Raw genomic sequence first — 20,220 nt, 5'->3', positions numbered from 1 at the left:
CCAAAAAAATAAAAATAAAAATAAAAAAACTAAAATCAAGCGAATTATAAAAAAGAACACAATACAAGATATAAGCCAGCAAGATAGCTCAGTGAGTAAAAACGCTTGCTGAGAAAGCCTGACCACTTGAGCTCAATCCCAGAAAGCTATGTGGAGGTAGAAGGAGAGAACAGGCTCCATAAAACTAACCTCTGACATTCACATGTATGCAGTGGCATGCATATGTACCCTCTCCATCATATACACATAATATTAAGTAAAACATTTTTAAAAATATTTTTTATTTATTATTTTTATTTTATGTGTATGTGTGTATTGCCTGCTTGTAGGTAAGTACACCCATGTCGTGCAATGCCTGCAGAAAACAGAAGGGGCTGTCAGGTCCCCTGGAACTGTAGTTACGGACAGTTGTTAGCTGCCATGCGTGTGCTGGGATTCAAACCCAGGTCTTCTGCAAAAACAACAGTGTTCTTAACCACTGAGCCATCTCTCCAGTCCCAAAACAATTCTTTTAAAGCACAATTTTAAGCAAATTAATCATGTTAAATAAACCATTTCCCACCACCTGAAACAGCATTAATCTGCTTCTGTTTTCCTCTAGTTCATAAATGACTTCTTTCCTTACAGTTGGACAATTCATTTTCATATCTGAGCTGATTCCACACCACTTATACCAGTAACTGTGACTGTTAATGTGACTGACAAGTTCCTGGCAACGCTTTTGGTTGGTCAATGAACGTGGTGATTAGGATCAAAGAAACAGGAAACGAGTGTCTCTCCTTATGATACAGCTTTAATTATTTTTGCTCACTATACGTTCATGTTTTCTCAAATACAACACTGTTACTTGGTTTCTCTTGTCTGGCACCGTTTCTTGCTATGTAGCCTTCAGCTGTATACATGGACTCATATGGAAATATTTTATGTGTAATTTGTCATTAGGTTGTTGGACTAATATGATTCCCTCTGGTTTTTTACACTAGCTAGACATTATTTGTCTCTCCTCTCTCTCTCCCTGTCTAACCCTTCCTCCATGCCTTCCCCATTTAAAGTGTCCCCATTTTCCCCATTTCTCTCTTGATAATACAAGTCAGTTTTTTCTATATTCCATTAAGGCTAGGAAAATCACACCAGAAAATATATATATTTCAAAAGGGTTAACTTTTTAAGCTACTTTCAATAGTAAAGGGGAAAAATGAGAACCTTTATCTAAATGAGGTCTGAAGTTGTTTTTTTTTTTCTTTTTTTGGTCTTTTTGAGACAGGGTCTCCCTGTAGCCCCAGGTGGTCTAGAACTCACTGTGTAGACCAGGCAGGCCTTGAACTCACAGAGATCCACCTGCCTCTTCCTCCCAAGTGGTGGGACTACAGGCGTGTGCCACTGAAGTTTTTTTAATTGAACATGTCTTTTAAAGTTAATGGAAAAAAATTTCCCTAGAGAATTAAAAACCACAATTACTATTTCTACTATAACATAAGAAGACAAAAGTTGAATGAGCAGCCTACTATTCAGGGCTGCAAGAAGGTAACAACTGGTCATCCTCAGAGAAGATGCCCTTTAGGACTGACTGCGCAGAAGGCACTGACCACCATTGAAGAGACAGTATCAGGAAGCACAGCACTCCTTTGGGATGTACAAGAGGGGTCCAGACGAGACCTGGGCACTGGCAATGGGGACACAAATGAACTCTTGAGTGTGCCAAGGTAATCTCTTCTTCTAAATTTAAAAATCAATAGCAAATGCCACTTACCCCAACAAGAGTCTAAGGAAATAGGCAGTAAAAAGAAGGCTCTCTGCATATATCTAGGAGAATAGGGAAGTTTTAAGTACACTAAGGACTTATGAATATTTTAGAATGTTAGAAACAAAATGAAGTACAGAAAACCTGATGAAGTACTCTCTCTCAACAACTTCTTAGAAACCATAACGTCACAGCCTTCTCTGCTCTGTACCTCCCATAGATCTTTCCTTGCCAAAGCCAAGGAACTTCAAGGAGACCAAAAACCATTTAAAATACTTTCCTGCCTCCTCCAACTCTAAAAATTAGAGTTGGCTTCAAAATCAGTCATGTAATGAAATATGAATTCTTAAACATAGAGACTGGCTGTTAGCTAAATTCCTTTGTTTCTAAAAATCAATGATAGATAAATAAAATACACTCAACTGCTTCCTTTTTAATACAACAAATGAGAGTTAATTGAAATAATATCACAATTAATGTTCCACAATGGGTTGTCTAAACTCTCACCTTCTAAAAATGATTCTAGGTGCAGAGTTAATTCATTCCTCTATTTTTACAAATTACACAATCTAATATAAGAAACAACCTTTTAAACAATTTTGAAAATGCCCTTAATGTAATGTTATTACTATGGTAACCGTAGCAGGTTAGTTCTTTGAAGACTCAGATTTCTGAGTATGAACAAAGTTATTTCATTATCTTTTAGTCAGTCTTCTATATAAAATTTATTCTTTGCAATAGCACACAAATGTGTAATAGAAAACTAGCTAATTGGTCATTTTGAATTTATTCTTTTGGCTCAAAGATTATTTCTAATGCCAGGTATAGTGGCCCATGCATTTAATCACAGCACTTGGAAGGCAGAGGCAGGCGGATCTCTGTGAGATGGAGGCCAGCCTGGTGTTGAGTCTCAGATCAGCTGGGGATACAGAGAGTTTCTAAGAAAACAAAACAAAACTGAAAAACAACCTCCCTCCTCCCCCAAAACTAAATAAAAGGGTTCTTTTTAAGGTCTGTGCTTTCTTAGAATATTATCCAAGAAAATGAGAAAATAGAAATTACGGCTGGAAATATAGTTCAGTTGGCAGAGTGCTTGCCTGTCATACACAAAGTCCTACATTTGATTCTCCAATACCACATAAAACCAAGCATTATAGTACATGTCTGCAATCCTAGCACTCAGGAGACGAAGGTAGGAGGATCAGGTTATCCTTGGCTCTACATAGGGAATTTTATACAAGAAGAAAGAAGAAAGGGGAAGGAAGGAAGGTATGGAGGGAGGGAAGGAAAGAGGAAGAGAAAGAAGAGGAAGAGGAGGAGGAGGCAAAAGTAATAGAAATCAAACTTGATCAACACTCATGTCAAAATTTTGTCATTCCAGGTTCTAGGTTTTTGGGAAAAAAATTTTAGTGATATATTCAATATGTAGCTATAAATTTAAAGAAAAACTTTAGGGATATAGGGTTAGAGAGATTGAGCGCTGGCTGCTTTTGCAGAGGACCCAAGTTCAGTTCCCAGCACCCACATGGCAGCTAACACCTGTCCTTAACTCTCCAGGGGACCTGAAGCCTTATTCTGGCTTATATGGGCACCAGGCATGCACATGGTGTATTTACATACATGTAGGCAAAACATTCATACATGTAAAAATAAAGTCTGGAAAAAAATCTTTAGGGATATGATTAACATACATAATAAATGGTCCCTTTAAAAAATGCTTTTTCAGTTGGGTATGGTGGCACATGCCTTTAATCCTAGCACTCTCCAGGCAGAAGCAGACGATCTCTGTGAGATAGAGGCCAGCCTGGTCTCCATAGTGGGTTCCAGGCCATGTGGGGCTACAGGGAAACTCTGTCTTAAAAAACCAAATAAATAAATGAATAAATAAAAATTAAAAAAAAGAAAAAAGAAAAAAAAAAGCCAAACATGGTAGTGCATACCTGTTATCTCAGAACTTGCGTGGTGGAGGCAGGAGGATCTTAAGTTCAAGTCTATGCTTGGCTACATATCACCCCTTAGATGTCACTTCCTAGACGTCTTCTCTCAGTCCTCAATCTATGGCCAATTGGTCTAGGTCAGAGACTTGTGCTGTGGGACTTTTTTGTTATCCTGCTTGAGTCTTTGTACTCTATTTTACAGCCTTTCAAAAAATGTGGTTAAAAAAAAAACAAAAACATTTTCCCTTTTTGTAAGTAGTAAAAGGGCTCGCCAGTTATACACATTCATATTATTGTCAAACCAGTGATTGCCTTTTTCTCCATTTCTTCTACCAAGTTATAAATTCTTTTTTCACTTTTTAATTTTTTTTTTTTTGGTCTTTTTGAGACAGGGTCTCCTATAGCCCCAGCTGTCCTGGAACTCACTATGTAGACCAGGCTGGCCTTGAACTCACAGAGATCCACCTGCCTCTGACTCCTGAGTGCTGGGATTAAAGGTGTACGCCACCACTCCCAGCTTCAATTTTTTATTTTTTAAAATTTATTTTTACTTTATGTGAAGAAGTGTTTTGCCTACATGTATATAAGTGTACCATGTGCATACAATGCCTGCAGAGGCGTCAGATCCCCTGAAACTAGAGTCACCTGGTTGTTAGGAGCCATGTGGGTGCTGGGAACTGAACCTGGGACCTCTGCAAGAGCAGCCAGTGCTGTTAACCTGAGCCACCTGTCCAGCCCCTTTTTAGATTAAAAAAAAAAATTCAATCACGTGCATATGCACATGAGTGTGAATTCCTGTGTGGTCCAGAAGGCACTGGATCTCCTGGAGCTGGAATTACAGTTGGCTGTGAATCATCCAATGTGGGTGCTAGGAATTAAACTCAAGTCCTCTGCAAAAGCAGAGGGAAAAAATTGTGTTTTGTTCATATGTATGTTTTGTTTGTATCATCATGATGAAACCCCCTACTTTGTACGGTAATCTAAAAATTAATTTAAAAAAAGAAAATTAGGCCGGGTGTGGTGGCACATGCCTTTAATCCCAGCACTTGGGAGGCAGAGGCAGGCAGATCTTTGTGAGTCCGAGGCCAGCCTGGTCTTACATAGTGAGTTCCAGGCCAGCTGGGGCTACAGGGAGACCCTCTCTCAAAAAGACCAGAAAAAAAAAAAGGGGAAAATTGTGCTCTGCTGTTACACTTTTAAAGTGCCTAGCATACCCTATTACATAGAATAGTCTTAAAGTAATTCTTTCTAGATATGTGATTATTCTATCTTATCTACCTCTACCTACTTATCTAATTTGGAACAGAATTAAGAAATGAGGTGGTGACACAGGAATGTATATAAATATTCTAATCTAAAGTAAAATCATTTCCTATAACCTGGGCATGGTGGTGTATGCACACCTGTAATCCCAGCTCTTGGGAAGCAGAGGTAGGAACATGAGAAATTCACATGGGTAGGTCAGAGGAAAATTTGTGGGAATCAGTTTACTCCTTCTACCCTGTGGGACCCAGGGATCAAACTTAGGTCATTGGGCTTGGTGACAGGTGCCTTTACCTACTAAGCCATCTTGCTGGTCCATCCCAGCTCTCATTCCTCAGCAAGAATCAACTGTATGGGAGGTTTGTTTCCTTCACTTACATCATTTAACAAGACTTGCTACATGGTGGTACAATTATTGGTCACATTTATCAATACTATTCCAACCGCAGAATCTGTGGCCAAAAGCAGAAATACACTATAATGTGTTCAACTGGAATAAACCTCATAGTTACTGAAACAGTGCCCCAATCTTTTATGACCATCAGACACATGCTAGATAAATAGCAATTTTGTACTACTGAATAATACTCCTAAATACAGTCTCTCAAAAAAAATACTGAAAAAAATTTTACTCAGGTATTTAAAAATCACTACAATAATTTCAATTAGTAACATTTCTTTGATACCACGGATGAGAAAGTGTTGTGTCTAACGGTGTGGGCTGATACTGTCTATCAAGCAGACAAAGAAGGAATGCGTTTTAGTAAAAGGAAGCAAAACCATTGATTGACAGTTCTTGGAAAAAGGTTAAAAATTCAAAAGGAGTGACTGCATGTGGCTCAGAACTTAAAAGCTTTCTTTTCTTTCCAACAGAAGAGCAGTAGCAAGTAATAGCAGGTTGCCATGGAGACGAGAAACTAGAGGGATCAGAGAACTCAATTTGCAGTTAAATGGGCTGGAAACAAACCTCACTAGTTGGAGAAGAAAAATGATTAAAAATATACTTGATTGCCATAGGGAATCTAGCTCACCTACTTCCAATCTTATTAATGAACAAGGAAATCTTAAAAAAAACCACTCAATGAAAACCCAAGATATCTAAAGGCTGAACCCACTGAACATAATCACAATTCTTCACATCTGATTGTGATTCTGGTCAATGATATTTGCTAATAAATACTGGAATTAGACTAAAACTGTGTTCAAGGATAAGCTAATGTGGTTCAGGGGCTGGAACTTCCTGGAAAAGAGGGGCATCACAAATGAGAATAACCAGGGCAACACATAGATTCAATCCATCAAAATCCAGGATTGAAAAAAAAAAAATCTCTTCGCAGTCAATCATTGAGTACCTCTGTGAGTGCTGTAAAGGGCTGCAAAGGTCACCGTGAAGAAAGTTGTGGAGTATTTGCCAGCATTTACTAAATGAGGAAAGGCCCTTCTTGTGTCTCGGTACCGGCGCAGGCACTGGATGAAGCGAAGCCAAGCAGGAATGCACTGAACAATGGCTCGCACACCGTATGTATATTTGTGGCAAATTTCTGGTTCTGTGAAGATTTCAAAGAGAGAGAGAAAAAAAAATCACAATTCAAAAGAATGACTTGTTCACATTATTTATCCACATAGTATGACTGTCGGTGAGTCCATAAAAGCAAAACACATGAGTTTCAGAGTTGCTTTCTTCTTTACAACTATTATATTCTCAAGGTTTTTAGTGGTTGATAAGCCAAGGAAAGAAGGTAAAAACTGCAGAGGGGACTACTGGGAAATTTTGTCCTCCCATGTTTCTAAATATCTGTCCTACAATTTACTTTCTTTCAAGTGTGATACAGTTGTAAGAAAATTAGAGCAGGGCATGGTGGTAGATGCCTTTAATCCCGGCAGAGGCAGGTAGAGATTGAGACTAGCCTGGTCTACATAGTAAGTTTCAAGTCAGCAGGGTTACATGGTAAGACCCTGTTTCAAGAGAGAGAGAGAGAGAGAGAGAGAGAGAGAGAGAGAGAGAGAGAACCAGTCTTATAGTCCAAGGGTTTCAAAATGTAGCCTGGGGCTTCCTATCCTATTGCCTCAGCTTTCTCAATGTTGGGATTATAGGTGTATGGTAGGTCACCATGCCCAATTTATCATTAACTTTTATTTATCGGATGTTAGACAACCTATCCACATTAGATCTCTGTTATGAATGCAAAAGTCCTAACGTCATGAACTCCAGTCATAAACTAAGAGTGGGCCAAAGATCCAGACGAAAATCAGTCACAAAAAAAGAATTAAAAAGCAATCTACCAGGACTTTCTCAAAGCACTTGACCTGATCTGAACCATCAGTGCGTTTGATCACTGGTATCTACACTTGTATGTGGAGCAATTCTGAGATGACAAATTGCTGGCACTATAGCATTTGTGATACGACGACTAACATACTGGAACATCTAAAAAATAATCTTAGACTTCTTTAAGTGTAAGTTGTAAATTTCTTGGCAAATGAATGGCTAAAATCACAACACAATTTAAAAGCCAAATTATTTCAGATAAGGAAATTGCGAACATAGTGCCAAGCACATCTAATTAAATTTCTAATGTTATTGGATGAATTTTCACCATCACCTTAACTATCTCAGTTAGCATTCTCAATATTTCTTGGTTTACTCTGGCAATTCAGTAATGTGAATGCAAATTCATACTCTACCTCCTAAATTATTTGGCAACAGGCCCCTATTTTCTTCCCATTTGAGCTCAAAACTGTAGAAGCAGATCATATATTCCAGGTCCATTAGTATCACTGACAGGCTGTTCAGCTGATCCGCCAGCCAGAAATCGGCAAAGCCCACCTTATGGAAGGGAGCTGTAAATACTCGAAACTGAGAGAAAGGGGGAAAAAAAATCAGAAAACATAGAAACAGAAAAATTCACATTAAATTTCTCCAATTCATGTCTGGACATTCAACCTAACTGCTGATAAAACAGAAACCAATAAACCAATCCCAGACATATGTAAGGCCCAGATAATAGTGGCTGGGTTAAGTAAGAATTTGTGCTAAAGAGAGTGAGTTGAGTGGAAAATTGAAGGGAAATGGGGCGGGGGGGGGCGCTGGTAGGAACAGCTACAACTGAAAAGTAGAAAGCAAGAGGAGGGAAAAGTTAAAGTAGAAAGCAGGGAAAGGAAGCTGGGTAGGGGGTGCATGCTTGTAATCTCAGTACTCAGGAGGCTGAGGCAAGAGGACTGCCCCAAGTCTGAGACTAGCCTCCACTACAGAGTGAGACCCTGTCAGAAGGAAGGAAGGAGGGAGGGAGGGAGGGACAGAGGGAAGGAGGGAGGGGCTGGAGATCTGGCTCAGTGATTAAGACTACCGTCTGCCTTTGCAGAGGACCCAGGTTTGGTTCCCAGTACCCCCATGGCAGCTAACAACTTTCCATAACTCCAGATTCTGGGGGCACGCAGGCAAAAAACTCTTACACATAAAAATAGAATTTTTTTTTTTTTTTTCGAAAGGAACTGTGGTAGAAGCATCACAGGAAGGAAATTAAATTTGCTGGGCAGGGCAGTACTTAGTCAACTGAATACAAAGGTCTTTGTCTGTAGAAGACACATAAGGAAGGATGGCACATCATCCAAAGCATGTCACATTCTCTAGTTAAAGTGACTTTCTTACAGCACTGGATGGATCTCAAACCCAGGATCTTGTTACGCAAGGGAAGCACTCTGCCACTGAACTATATCCCCCGTCCACGTAATTTTCATTTCACTAATGTCATAGTAATGACTGTGTTCATCTTGAAATTTTACCACAGAAATCACCCCTCTTATGAATGTTCTGAAAATAATTACAAATGTATCAAATGCAAATATATTAAACACTAACTCATACGATATATTTTCTTTAGGGCCTATGTAATACTGTAACTCAATCTTTATAACAATTGTTCTTTTTAGGGGAGTAGATTTGAGACAAGGCCTCACTATGTAGCCCAGGCTGGCCTCAAACTTGAGCTAGTCCTGCGTCTACCTCCTCAAGTGCTAGGGTCACAGGTGTGGGCCACCACGCCAAGCTTCCTCACAACAATTCTAAAGCCAGGTACTACTGATACTCTCATTCACCACAAACTTATCTTTGATTTATTCTGTAGAAACCTGTATCACTACAAAGGGAAATCCTAGCATGGCAGACAAGAATCACTGACTAATACAGTCACCAGAAATAAAAAGCTACGCAGATTGCCTTGATAAGCCTGTGTGAAGATGAAGATAGCTTTTATTTTCTTCCTGTCAGATTTCCTTGGTTACTATATAGAAGAAAATGTATAAGATATTAATGATAATGTGTCCTTTCTCCAAGCAGGAAATCTGACTGAGCAGCCATTTTGAGAAAATGTGCCTAAATTTCTTCTAGTTCTCTGGACATATGGCTATATTCATGGTAGACGAATTCAACATCATAATCTATGGTAATTCTCCTCTCAGATCTGGTTGCTTCTTTCTACTCTTTCTATGCGTATTTCTCTTTACTCTTTCAGAGAGACAAATGATACATCATGAAGCAATCCTGGGTGCCATCTCTAACAGACACTGTCTTGGACCTTTGGAAGCTAAACCAGAAAACAGCACAGGTTTTGAGATACTACTTTCTAGAGCTGGTATCTTTTGGTTCTATGACTCATTGTCTTGATAACTCCTTTATATTTCTGTGAGTCCAATAAGCCAGAGATAGAAGTCAGAACATTTGCAACAATGAGCTCTGGACCCAGCATACTTCTCTTCAGGGTAGCAGGTAAAATGTAGAGGTACAGTAAGGTTTAAGCTATCTACCGACAAAGAGGTCCTGGTGTCAGCAGCACTTGTATTAGTTTGAAAAACTCTAGAGTGTAGAATAGACTTAAATATTTCAAAGAACAAAGAAGGTAATTTCATATATAATGCCAAAGAATCAGAAAGTCTAACCAATCTCTAGTAGTGGACTTTTGCAAAATTGGCAGCCCAGGTGAAACATATTCTTTCTGACATGAGACATACTTCTATTACTCTTATAATCTGCCAACCCCATCCTCAAAGCTGAGCTAATACAGAGGGAGAGCAAAATGCATGAAATAAGAAATAAAGAGATGGAGGAGGGCTGAAGAGATGGCTCAGTGGTTAAAACCACTGGCTGCTCTTGCAGAGGACCCAGTTTCGAATCCCAGCACCCACATGGCGACTAACAACCGTCTATAATTCCAGCTCCAAGGGATCTGACACCCTCTTCTGTCTTCCTCGGGCACTGGAGGACATGGGTGCACTAGCTTACACACAGGCAATATACTCATACATGCAAAATAAAAATAGTAAATAAAAACTTTAAAAAAGAAATAAAGAGAGGAGGGCTGGAGAGATGGCTCAGTGGTTAAGAGCACTAGCTGTTCTTCCAGAGTACTGGGGTTCAGTTCCCAGCATCTACCTGTAGCTCCAGTTCCAGAGTATCTGAGACATTCTTCTGGCCTCCGAGGGTTTGCATGCATGTGGTACACTGACATATATGCAGCCAAACACTCATATACATAAAAATAAATTAAAAATTTAAAAGGAATACAGTTATGATCTGGGTTCATTTCCCATCTTCCTGTCTGTGAGACCTTAGGCAAGCTGTTAGCATCTCTTAAAATTTATAAAATGGGATTAGTATCAGCTCCAACCACAGGTCTTATTAAAATCATTAAATAGGGCCAGCAAGATGGTTCACTGAGTTAAGGGTACTTGCCACCAAGCCTGAGTTTCATCCCTAGAATCCATGAGAGGCAAATGCTGTACCATTAAGCTGTATCCCCAGCCCTCTGTTCTTATAAGAGACATGGATAAAAAACTTTACTATGGAACCAAAGAAAATGTTGGTAAAACTGATTTCTATAACATATATTTTTATAATATATATTTTAAAATATTTAATTATTTTTATTTTATGTGTATGCGTGTATTGCCTGCATGTAGGTAAGTGTACCCGTGTCGTACAATGCCCGTGGAAGAAAGAAGAGGCCGTCGGATCCACTGGAACTGGAGTTACAGACAATTGTTAGCTGCTGTGTGGATGCTGGGATTTGAACCCGAGTCACCTGCAAGAACAACCAGTGTTCTTAACTGCTGACCCATTTCTCCAGCCCTGGTAAAACTGATTTCTAAATAATATAATTAAAACCTCTAATTTTAAAATTTTAGATTACTGTAAGAATAAGGTGATGTTTTTGTTTAGAAAAATATGAGGTTTTGTTTATGCTTTCTAATTGGATTTCTAATTTGGGCAAATAAAGATGTAGGAGAGAGCACATAAGATATAATTGGTATAAATAAACCGCTAACCTTGACACAGAATATTAATATCACTATAAGTCATTATCTTAAATTTATTATTATTATTATATTGAGACAGGGTCTCATTATGTAGCCCTAGCTGGCATGGAACTCACTAAGCAGACCAGGTTGGCTTTGAACTCAAAGAGATCTGCTTGCCTTTGCCTCATGAGTGCTGGGATTAAAGACATGACCCACCTTGTTTTACATTATCTTAAAAAATTTTAAGTTTTTGAGGGAGAAAAGAAAGGTAGAATATATCAGTTTCAAAGATTTCCATATAACTATGAACATAAACAGTAAGTAGTCTTTGCTATTATGACCAAGTAGCATGTAGTTTTCCCAATAAAAGTTGAAGAGGAAAAAAGAAAAAAAAAGAAAACAGAGTTTTATTTTAGGACAAGGCTTTAAAAAGCAATTTCAGAGAAACTAACTAGAGTGAAAACATTCTGTTAATTCTCTAGAAATAAATATAAAGACTAATTTTCTCAGAGAATTTAAGTTAAAATAAGTCAGTAGGTCAAGTGATACTGGCATCTGCACTAATAGTATTTTTGTTTCAGCAAAGTATTACAAAAGTAACATCAATATTTCTTTCTATACTTCCCTGCTTCGCAGAGTTTCCTTTTTTTTTTTTTTTTTTTTTTTTGGTCTTTTTGAGTCAGGGTCTCCCTGTAGCCCCAGCTGTCCTGGAACTCACTATGTAGACCAGACTGGCCTTGAACTCACGGAGATCCGCCTGTCTCTGCCTCCCAAGTGCTGGGATTAAAGGTGTGCATCACCACGCCCGCCTGCAGAGTACTTTTTACTAGCCTATTAATCTTTCTTATATCATTGCCAGTGTACTCAGTCACTAAGTCTGCATTTATTAACACACACAGCAGACACATACATAAATGTCTACTCAACAGGAATCATTCTACTAATCTGAGTAACTAGCCATGAATAAATCTTGATTGCTATTAAGCCTAGGGTGCACTGGAGAAATCCACACTTAGCACACAATATTTACACCTCTATTATCCTGTTACTGCAATGGTGGCATCACAGTAAAAAACCTAAGTTTTCCAGATCTTCTAAAACCTCAGTACAAATCACTTTGTAGAAATTTTACATTAATAGGTAATCTAGGATGATACTTTTGATATAATCAAGAGATAAAAAATGGTTCAATTTTTTCTTCTATCTTCAAAAGCAAAACAACCCTCTCTAAAATGCATGCCCTTGCTTTTCAGAGAGCAGTACAGGTGTGGTGGTACATGGCCAGAACCACAGCACTCAGGAGCCTGACGCAGGAAGACTGCCAGTTCAAAACCAGGTTGGTCTACATATTAAATTTCAGGCCAGGCTCAGCTACATAGTAAGACTGTGTAAACAAACAAACAAGCAGTAAAATATGTTTCCCGGGTGATGAAAAAGTACATTAAAGGTGAAAACGTACTTACAACTGATCAAAATGTTCTTGTACATTTACATTTCATATTCAGAAGCCAAATCTAAAGTTTGGCCTTGTGGTGCTACATTTAAAGGTTTTTATTATTTTATTTTTTGAGACAAAGCCTCATACATCCCAGGCTGGCTTGGAACTCATTATGTAGCCAAAGATGACCTTACACTTATGATTCTCCTGCCTCTACCTCCTGAATGCAGGGACTAGAGGTAGGTGCCATCATACCCAGTTTATGCTGTTCTGAGGACTCAAACTCAGGGCTCTGTACATCCTAAGTAAGCACTGTACCAACTGAGCTATATCCCTAGCCCTGAGATTTTTTTTTTTAAACCAAAGAAACTGGGAGGGAAAGAGAAAGAATCTTAATTTGTACCAAAAATCTTGGTGGAAGGTGACATTCTCATAAGAAATACAAATAAAATTTGGGAAAGTCAAGAAACTTTGGCCATTTTATTTTTGTAGTTGTTACAAACACTTCTCTTTTTTTTTTTTTAAGAGGAAAGAAAGCTGCGTTTTATTTTTCAGTTTTTGTTGTTTGCTTGTTTCAATTTTGGGCGTGTGTGTGTGTGTGTATGCACACACGTGCGTACACGCACAAATGTGCACTGAGACAGGGTCTGACTCTGGACTTTATTGTAGGCCAAGCTGGCCTTGAATTCATGGCAATCCTCCTGCCTTTGCCTCCACAGTTAGCATTACAGAAGTGAGCTGCCTTTATTTTTCAGTTTTTGTTGTTTGCTTGTTTCAATTTTGGGCGTGTGTGTGTGTGTGTATGCACACACGTGCGTACACGCACAAATGTGCACTGAGACAGGGTCTGACTCTGGACTTTATTGTAGGCCAAGCTGGCCTTGAATTCATGGCAATCCTCCTGCCTTTGCCTCCACAGTTAGCATTACAGAAGTGAGCTGCCATGTGTGGCATGTCTTCAGGTTAAAAAAAAAAAAAAAAGTAAAAAAGTATTGCTAAAAACAAAAAATTCATATCCCCAAGAGGCAAACAAAAAGCAAAAAGAAATAAAGCTACATTTCCTAAGGAGGTATATTTATGTAACAAAAAAGAGGAGAGAAAATAATTATGGTAATTCTGAAAGTTTCTATAGGAATCAATCATTTTAATCACAGATTTTTCTTCTAGCTATAATCCATAATCTAAGAAACAGCTACATGAAAATATTTTTAATTAATTTCAAAAATACAGTTGGCCTCATTTAGGAGTGAAGAGAAGATCTTTCCCAGAGCTACATTTACATGATCACAAAAAAACATACCTATAATTCTGCAGGAAATTCTATATCCTATTGTTGCAACTGAAGGATTTTAAGATCATTAATAAACAGGCAAAGAAAGACCAGGCATTGAAGCACACTACCTATAATCCCAACACTCGGGAGAATGAGGCAGGAGGACCATGAGTTTGAAGCCAGGCTGGGCTATTCAAGAAGCCTTTGTTGTAACAAAATCATAAGCAATAAAATAAGAAATGGTTTTTAAAAAATCAAAGTTAGCTTCTCAAATTCAAGTTGGTGTTTTAAAAAAACATTCCCACAACTCCCAAAATAAAGTGCTTGGTTTGCTATTCACATCAACTGAAGAAAGAAGTGGTACTAGTAGTATTACTACTCTATTTTTGAGACAGATTCAGGCTGGCCTCAAATTGCTATGTAGTTGAAGATAAACTCAACTCCTTGCTCTGCCTTCACCTCCCAAGTCCTGGGAATTACAGAGGTGACAGCCACTAGGTCTGGCTTTCCTTTTCTTTAGAAGGAAATGAAGCTTTTAAATTAACACACTGATTAAATAATCTGTATAATGAAATAACAAATAATCACAATTTGCAAAATTAATTCACTATCTGGCCACTTTATATTTCATTTTTAGGAGGAAAAATATGCCTAAGTGCTTTTCCCAGAGCTGCCACACTGTATACTTTCAGAGCTATCTGGTACCCTTCACATACATTTCTACTCCTGAAGCTTGGCACCGCTCACACAGGCACAGTGTGAACCATGTTTCTGGAAATGCGTGGCTCAGCAGTCTTGTTTTACCTTAGAAGAGGCCAATGATGAGTATATTACTCTAAAAATGCTATACAAGTTTCTAGACTCACCAGAAGTTTAAGCAGCCAAAATCTGGATTTATAATAGAAAGTTTTGGTGGGGTTGATAAGAAAGAAGACCATAAATCCATAAAGGGCAACTGGATATACATATATAGGGATGACACTAATTGGAGCAAAGAAGCATGCTAGGAGGCTCAGGCACCATAATATCCCCAGGAATCCAGCAATCTGCGAAGCACAGGGAGGACAAAAAAGAGAGAAAGTTACCTTTATTTTTATCATCACACGGAAATACTTTTAATAAACAAATATAAGAGAAATGATCAATAATCTTCAAGTATAAGGACTTTAGTACCCATTGAGTTAATGCGAACTACATTCATGAGACTGTGTCTTGCCTTACCTCAAAGAGATGTTGATGAGACAAATTGTTTCTTGGATTAAGTTCAAAGATGAGCACATGATTCACTCCAGCTTGTCTCCAACCATACGTGTTGATGCCCAGTAGAAAAAGAAACTCAATCAGAAGAAAGCCACCCCGATAGATTCTTATCAAGGGCCATATGCTTCTATCTGTTTCAATTTTAAATATAGCTGAAAGAAAATTTATTGGTTAGTTAAAAAATTAATAATATTCTCTTTGTCTTTTCTCTCCATTTTCTGAGATATAGCGCTTACATAGGAGGTTTTCATAAAGAAAACCTCTACCACCAAGCGTTGTGGCACATGCCTTTAATCCCAGAACTTGGGAGGCAGAATGAGGTGGGTCTCTGTGAGTTTGAGGTCAGTCTGGCCTACACAGCGAATTCCAGGTCAGACCCTGTTTAAAAAAAAAAAATTTAAATTAAAAAATCTTTATTTGGGTCATTTTAAGAGCCTGATAAACTTTCCTCCAGATTCTTTCCTTCTTCATTTTGCTCTGCAGAATTCCATAAGAATAATTTTCCTAGGATTTTTTTTTAATCGTGTTATTCCACTATTCCCTGAGTTTCTTTGACTGTAGTGCAACAGGGTGAAATGGCTTAGAATCTCAAGATCTTTTGTCAATTGAGGGTTTCTGGTATGATACAGCTTCTTTGGCTTTCCTTTTCTACCATTAAACTAGCTAGTGTCAGCAACTTCGACCTCACAGAGTTGTTATAAAAATGAATAGAGAAGGGCTGGAGAGATGGCTCAACGGTTAAGAACACTGACTGTTCTTACAGAAGATTCGGGTTCGAATCCCAGCACCCACATGGCAGCTAACAATTGTCCATAATTCCAGTTCCAGGGGATCCAACAGCCTCTTCTGTCCTCTGTGGGCATTGCACGACATGGGTGCACTTACCTACAAGGAAGCAATACATGTATACACATAAAAAAATAAAAATAATAAATAAAATATTTTAAAAAATAGATACAACACACAAAAAAATGAGAATTTAAATGTTAGGTAAATGACAGTATCTGTGGAATGGTTACTATGATACTTAGCATTCTTTATTCTCCATGCTATTATATGTAATAATTAATTTAAACATCACAATTGTTCTGTCCGTTACAAACCACTATGTCCATGTTGACTGAGGAAATTAGAGTACAGATAGATTAGGTAACTTGCTCAGGATTACTGAGATAATGCAGGGCAGAGCTAGGATTTAAACCTATGTAATTTGCTCCAAGCTCACTCTCAAGTGCTACACTACTCCTATGCCCAAGCTCACTGTCAAGACCACACTGCTCCCATGTCCAAGCTCACTGTCAAGTCCACACTGTTCCTATGTCCAAGCTCACTGTCAAGTCCACACTGCTCCTATGCCCACACAACCATTCAGTGCCATCATTATTGTACACTTTCCTAGAATGATAATGGTCAAACATCTTAGTTTTGAAAACCCAAGTTCTTAAAAGTCTAATCTCTAACTCAGTGTCCCCAAACTTATCTCACAATACTCCCAGACATTCTCAGTTACTGATGAATCTTATTGTTTTTTTTAAACAAATTTTCTCAGTTTTCCATGTAATTAAAATGATTCTGAATTTTCTCTTACCAGTCTATATACTTATAACCATTGACTATTTATATTTGCATTCTCCACAGTATAAAAAATACTTAATAACTTGCCGGGCGTGGTGGCACATGCCTTTAATCCGAGCACTTGGGAGGCAGAGGCAGGCGGATCTTTGTGAGGTCAAGGCCATCCTGGTCTACATAGTGAGTTCCAGGACAGCTGGGGCTACAGGGAGACCCTGTCTCAAAAAGACAAAAACAAAACAACAACAACAAGAAAACCTTAATAACTTGAAAATAATGGTAGAGAAAGCTTTTTCTATGGGATCAAATACCATTTATATCAAGTATCAGATACTAGAAGGGACAATTCTTTCACTTATCTAGTTCTCAGTTTCCTTCTTGGTCAATGGTGATAATATCTTCTTTCATAACTGGATTTGATCCCCAGTACTGCATAAAACTAGGATAACACAAGCCTATAGTCCCAGCACTTGGGAGGTAGAAGCAGGAGGGTCAGAAATTCAATGTCATCCTCAGATACATAGTGTGAGGTCAGCCTAGACTACATGAGACCCTATTAAAACACACAGACACAGACATAGACACACACACACACAAATACACACACACACAAAAGAAAAACATGGTTAATCAAAATCAGAATGTTCATAAAATGTTTACATATACTACATTATCCTCAAGACATTTTCACAATAGTCTTACCATTATTTTACAAGTGCCTATTTTATTTGCAACCTTACATCTACCGTAAATGGTCAAACTAGTAAGTAAAATATGTTATTTCAAATTAAGCAAAGGCAACTAGGAATCTGTAAGAGAGAAAAGTTTTAAGATACATATACAGGATAATTTTCATGTTCATGAAACTAAAATTCTGGAATATATGATTTTCCGGCAAATTATTGAACATGGGGTATGTTCCCTTGAGAAACCACAGCAATTATGCAGGTAATTTTTGATGTGACTGCTTGGAAACAAGAATCGTGCTTGTACATGCATTACTACTGCTGTGCTTCTCTCTGACTCAACACAGTCATCCTCTAAAAACCCACTGGGAGACGAATAAGTACAGATCGCTGGCTTCAACTACATCTACTCTCCCTTCAGAAATACACACAAAGACCAAACAAAGAAGGGTTCTGAGGTAAGAACATAACACAACGCTAAATGTACAAATTGAACACATTTAAAAAAACAAACTGCAGCAAAAAATGTAGTCTATATTTATTAAAACTCCAGCTTGTCCTAAATTTAGAGCAGGAACACATTAAAAACCTGTTTTATTTACTTCACATGAAAACAAAATTTATTTTCCTAATAGGTCTTATTTAATGACAGTGATGATAAGGCCATCACATACATCTTAGAAATTAAAGAAGTAAATTTCACTCATAAATGAGTAAAAGTGTTTTCCTAAAGAAAGAACTACATATCTTTGTAAACTTCACTGAGCAGAGTTTAATCTTTTATTAAACTTTACAGCTATAACCATACAGACTCTTGAGGTGTATCATGATTATATTCCTTAAATGAAACACACATGACTACAGGAACCTGAGGGGTGTGTGTATTGAGGGGGGCTGTTTGTGTGTGCTTTCTGTACATAATTTAATTTCAACTCCTTTTTTTCTCCATCCACTCAAATCTCTCTAATGTTTTTACCCTCATGTAGTGTTCTAGTACTACAGATACACTGAGGAACAAGAGAGACAAAAGCCCAGGCATCAAGATGTTTGGTATGAAGTCCAAACATTATGTACACATTAGTGAGTCATAAGTATCTGGTACATTGTCACATAATAAGCATCTGAAACATACTAATAAAGGCTAAAGAGATGGAAAGATACAGAATAGACTATGTTAGTGCAGGGTAATCATAAAAGGAAAGGAGACAGCACCCTCCCCGCAACAGGCTTGTCATTATATGAAGGCAACAGTGGATGCATGCAAAGAGACAAGTTCAGAAGGCTTGTCATACATTAAACAAGAAATGGCTGTGGAGAAAAAGATGGAACTGATGCATGTGGTGTTAAGTAGCCAGATTCAGAGGCTAGTCTGAAGACAGAGCAACAGGATTTGTTGCATGTTTTAGCGATAAAGTATGAGGGATATCATGGTTTGAACCCTAAATGTTGGCAAGAAGCTCCAGTGTCTTGCTCAGGTGTCACTTATCTTGATCCCCAGCTCCTAGTGTTACTAGAATGTGGAAACTTTTAAGAGGTCAGGCCTAGCTGGACAAAGTAGATCACTGGGGAGTGCCCTTGAAGACTGTACTGGGACACATTCCTTCCCTCTCTTTACTTTCTGACCTCCACATAGTGAGCAACTTTGCTTTCCACCATGATGTTCTGCTTTGCCACAGGCCCTAAGTGACAGGGCCAAGTGATCATGGACTGAAACCTTTGTATCCATGGGCCAAAATAAACCTTCCTGCTTTTTAAGTAGATAATCTCAGAGAACACAAGGGCTACACAGGGGCTAAAAGGTTTTGGAAACTTGAAAACTTTATTTGCAGGGTTAAAAAAAAAATCAAGAGTTCTTTTACTCTATTTAAGGGTTCTCTTTAAATGTAAGATGCCTTTTAGATACCCAAGCAGTCAAGTAGATATCATTTAGAGAGGATACATACTTGTGAGTCATTAGCATAGAGATGGTATTTATAGCCATAGGCTTGAATAATTTGCCGAGATAGGAAAAGAATACAGACAACAGAGATTTGAGGACTGAATCTATTGGACCTACTCAACATTTCAATGTCACAAAAAAACAGTATAGCTTATGAAAGAAACTGGGGAAGATACTAGTGAAATTTAATAGGAAAACAAGCAGGTGCGATGTTTGCAGTATTTCAACTACTAGTGATAAACATGAGATGTCATCAAGGAAGGGGATGACACATTCTTTGGGGGAGGTATAATAGGGTTATCTTTCCCTCAGTACTACACTATTTCTTGATGTTGAGACTATAGTTGTTCCTAGAGTGATCCTTTCTCATTTTTAACTTCTGCTGGATGTGTTCTGTTTTGGTTTTAGGGGAAGGATCTCATTGAGCACAGGTTGCCTTCAAACACATGCTATGTGGCAGAGGAAGGCCTTGAACTACTGATCTTTGTGTTTCCCAAAATGTTGAGACTACAGGCATGTACCACCATGCCTGGTATTATGTAGTGCTGAGCCTGAACTCAAGAACTCATGCATACTAGACAAGCACTCTTTATCAACTGGTCTACATCTCCAGCCCCCAATTTTTTCTTCCATTGAATAGAAAATTGCAAAGCCATCCCTTTTACAACTACAGGCAAAGCAGTTGCAAGTGAGTCCTGGAAAGGATGTGAAAATAAGCAAAGTAAATAAGCTTTTGTAGATGAATGCTTGTAACATATTTAAGATATCTTCATCTATGATAAAGGAAGTTTAAGTTCTTAAATTTATTACTTTAAAA

General features: G+C 38.1%; 1 protein-coding gene across 2 annotated transcripts in view; it reads right to left on the bottom strand.

Moving 5' to 3' along the window:
- The window catches only part of Xpr1 (xenotropic and polytropic retrovirus receptor 1), a 173,274-nt gene that overhangs the window by 26,974 nt on the left and 126,080 nt on the right, over positions 1 to 20,220 (bottom strand). For both annotated transcript variants that reach the window (XM_008829741.3, XM_008829740.3), the window contains 4 exons: positions 15,168 to 15,358; positions 14,813 to 14,992; positions 7,627 to 7,798; positions 6,294 to 6,488 (listed from right to left, as the gene is read on the bottom strand). In XM_008829741.3, the coding sequence (XP_008827963.1) occupies positions 6,294 to 6,488; positions 7,627 to 7,798; positions 14,813 to 14,992; positions 15,168 to 15,358 (738 nt within the window). The remainder of the gene's footprint in view (positions 1 to 6,293; positions 6,489 to 7,626; positions 7,799 to 14,812; positions 14,993 to 15,167; positions 15,359 to 20,220) is intronic.

This window comes from Nannospalax galili, unplaced genomic scaffold (assembly GCF_000622305.1).
Source record: "Nannospalax galili isolate Female #2095 unplaced genomic scaffold, S.galili_v1.0 scaffold294, whole genome shotgun sequence".
In the NCBI taxonomy this organism is placed as follows: Eukaryota; Metazoa; Chordata; class Mammalia; order Rodentia; family Spalacidae; genus Nannospalax; species Nannospalax galili.
Note: the sequence above shows the minus strand (reverse complement) of the source record. Positions and strands in the feature narration are given on the sequence as shown.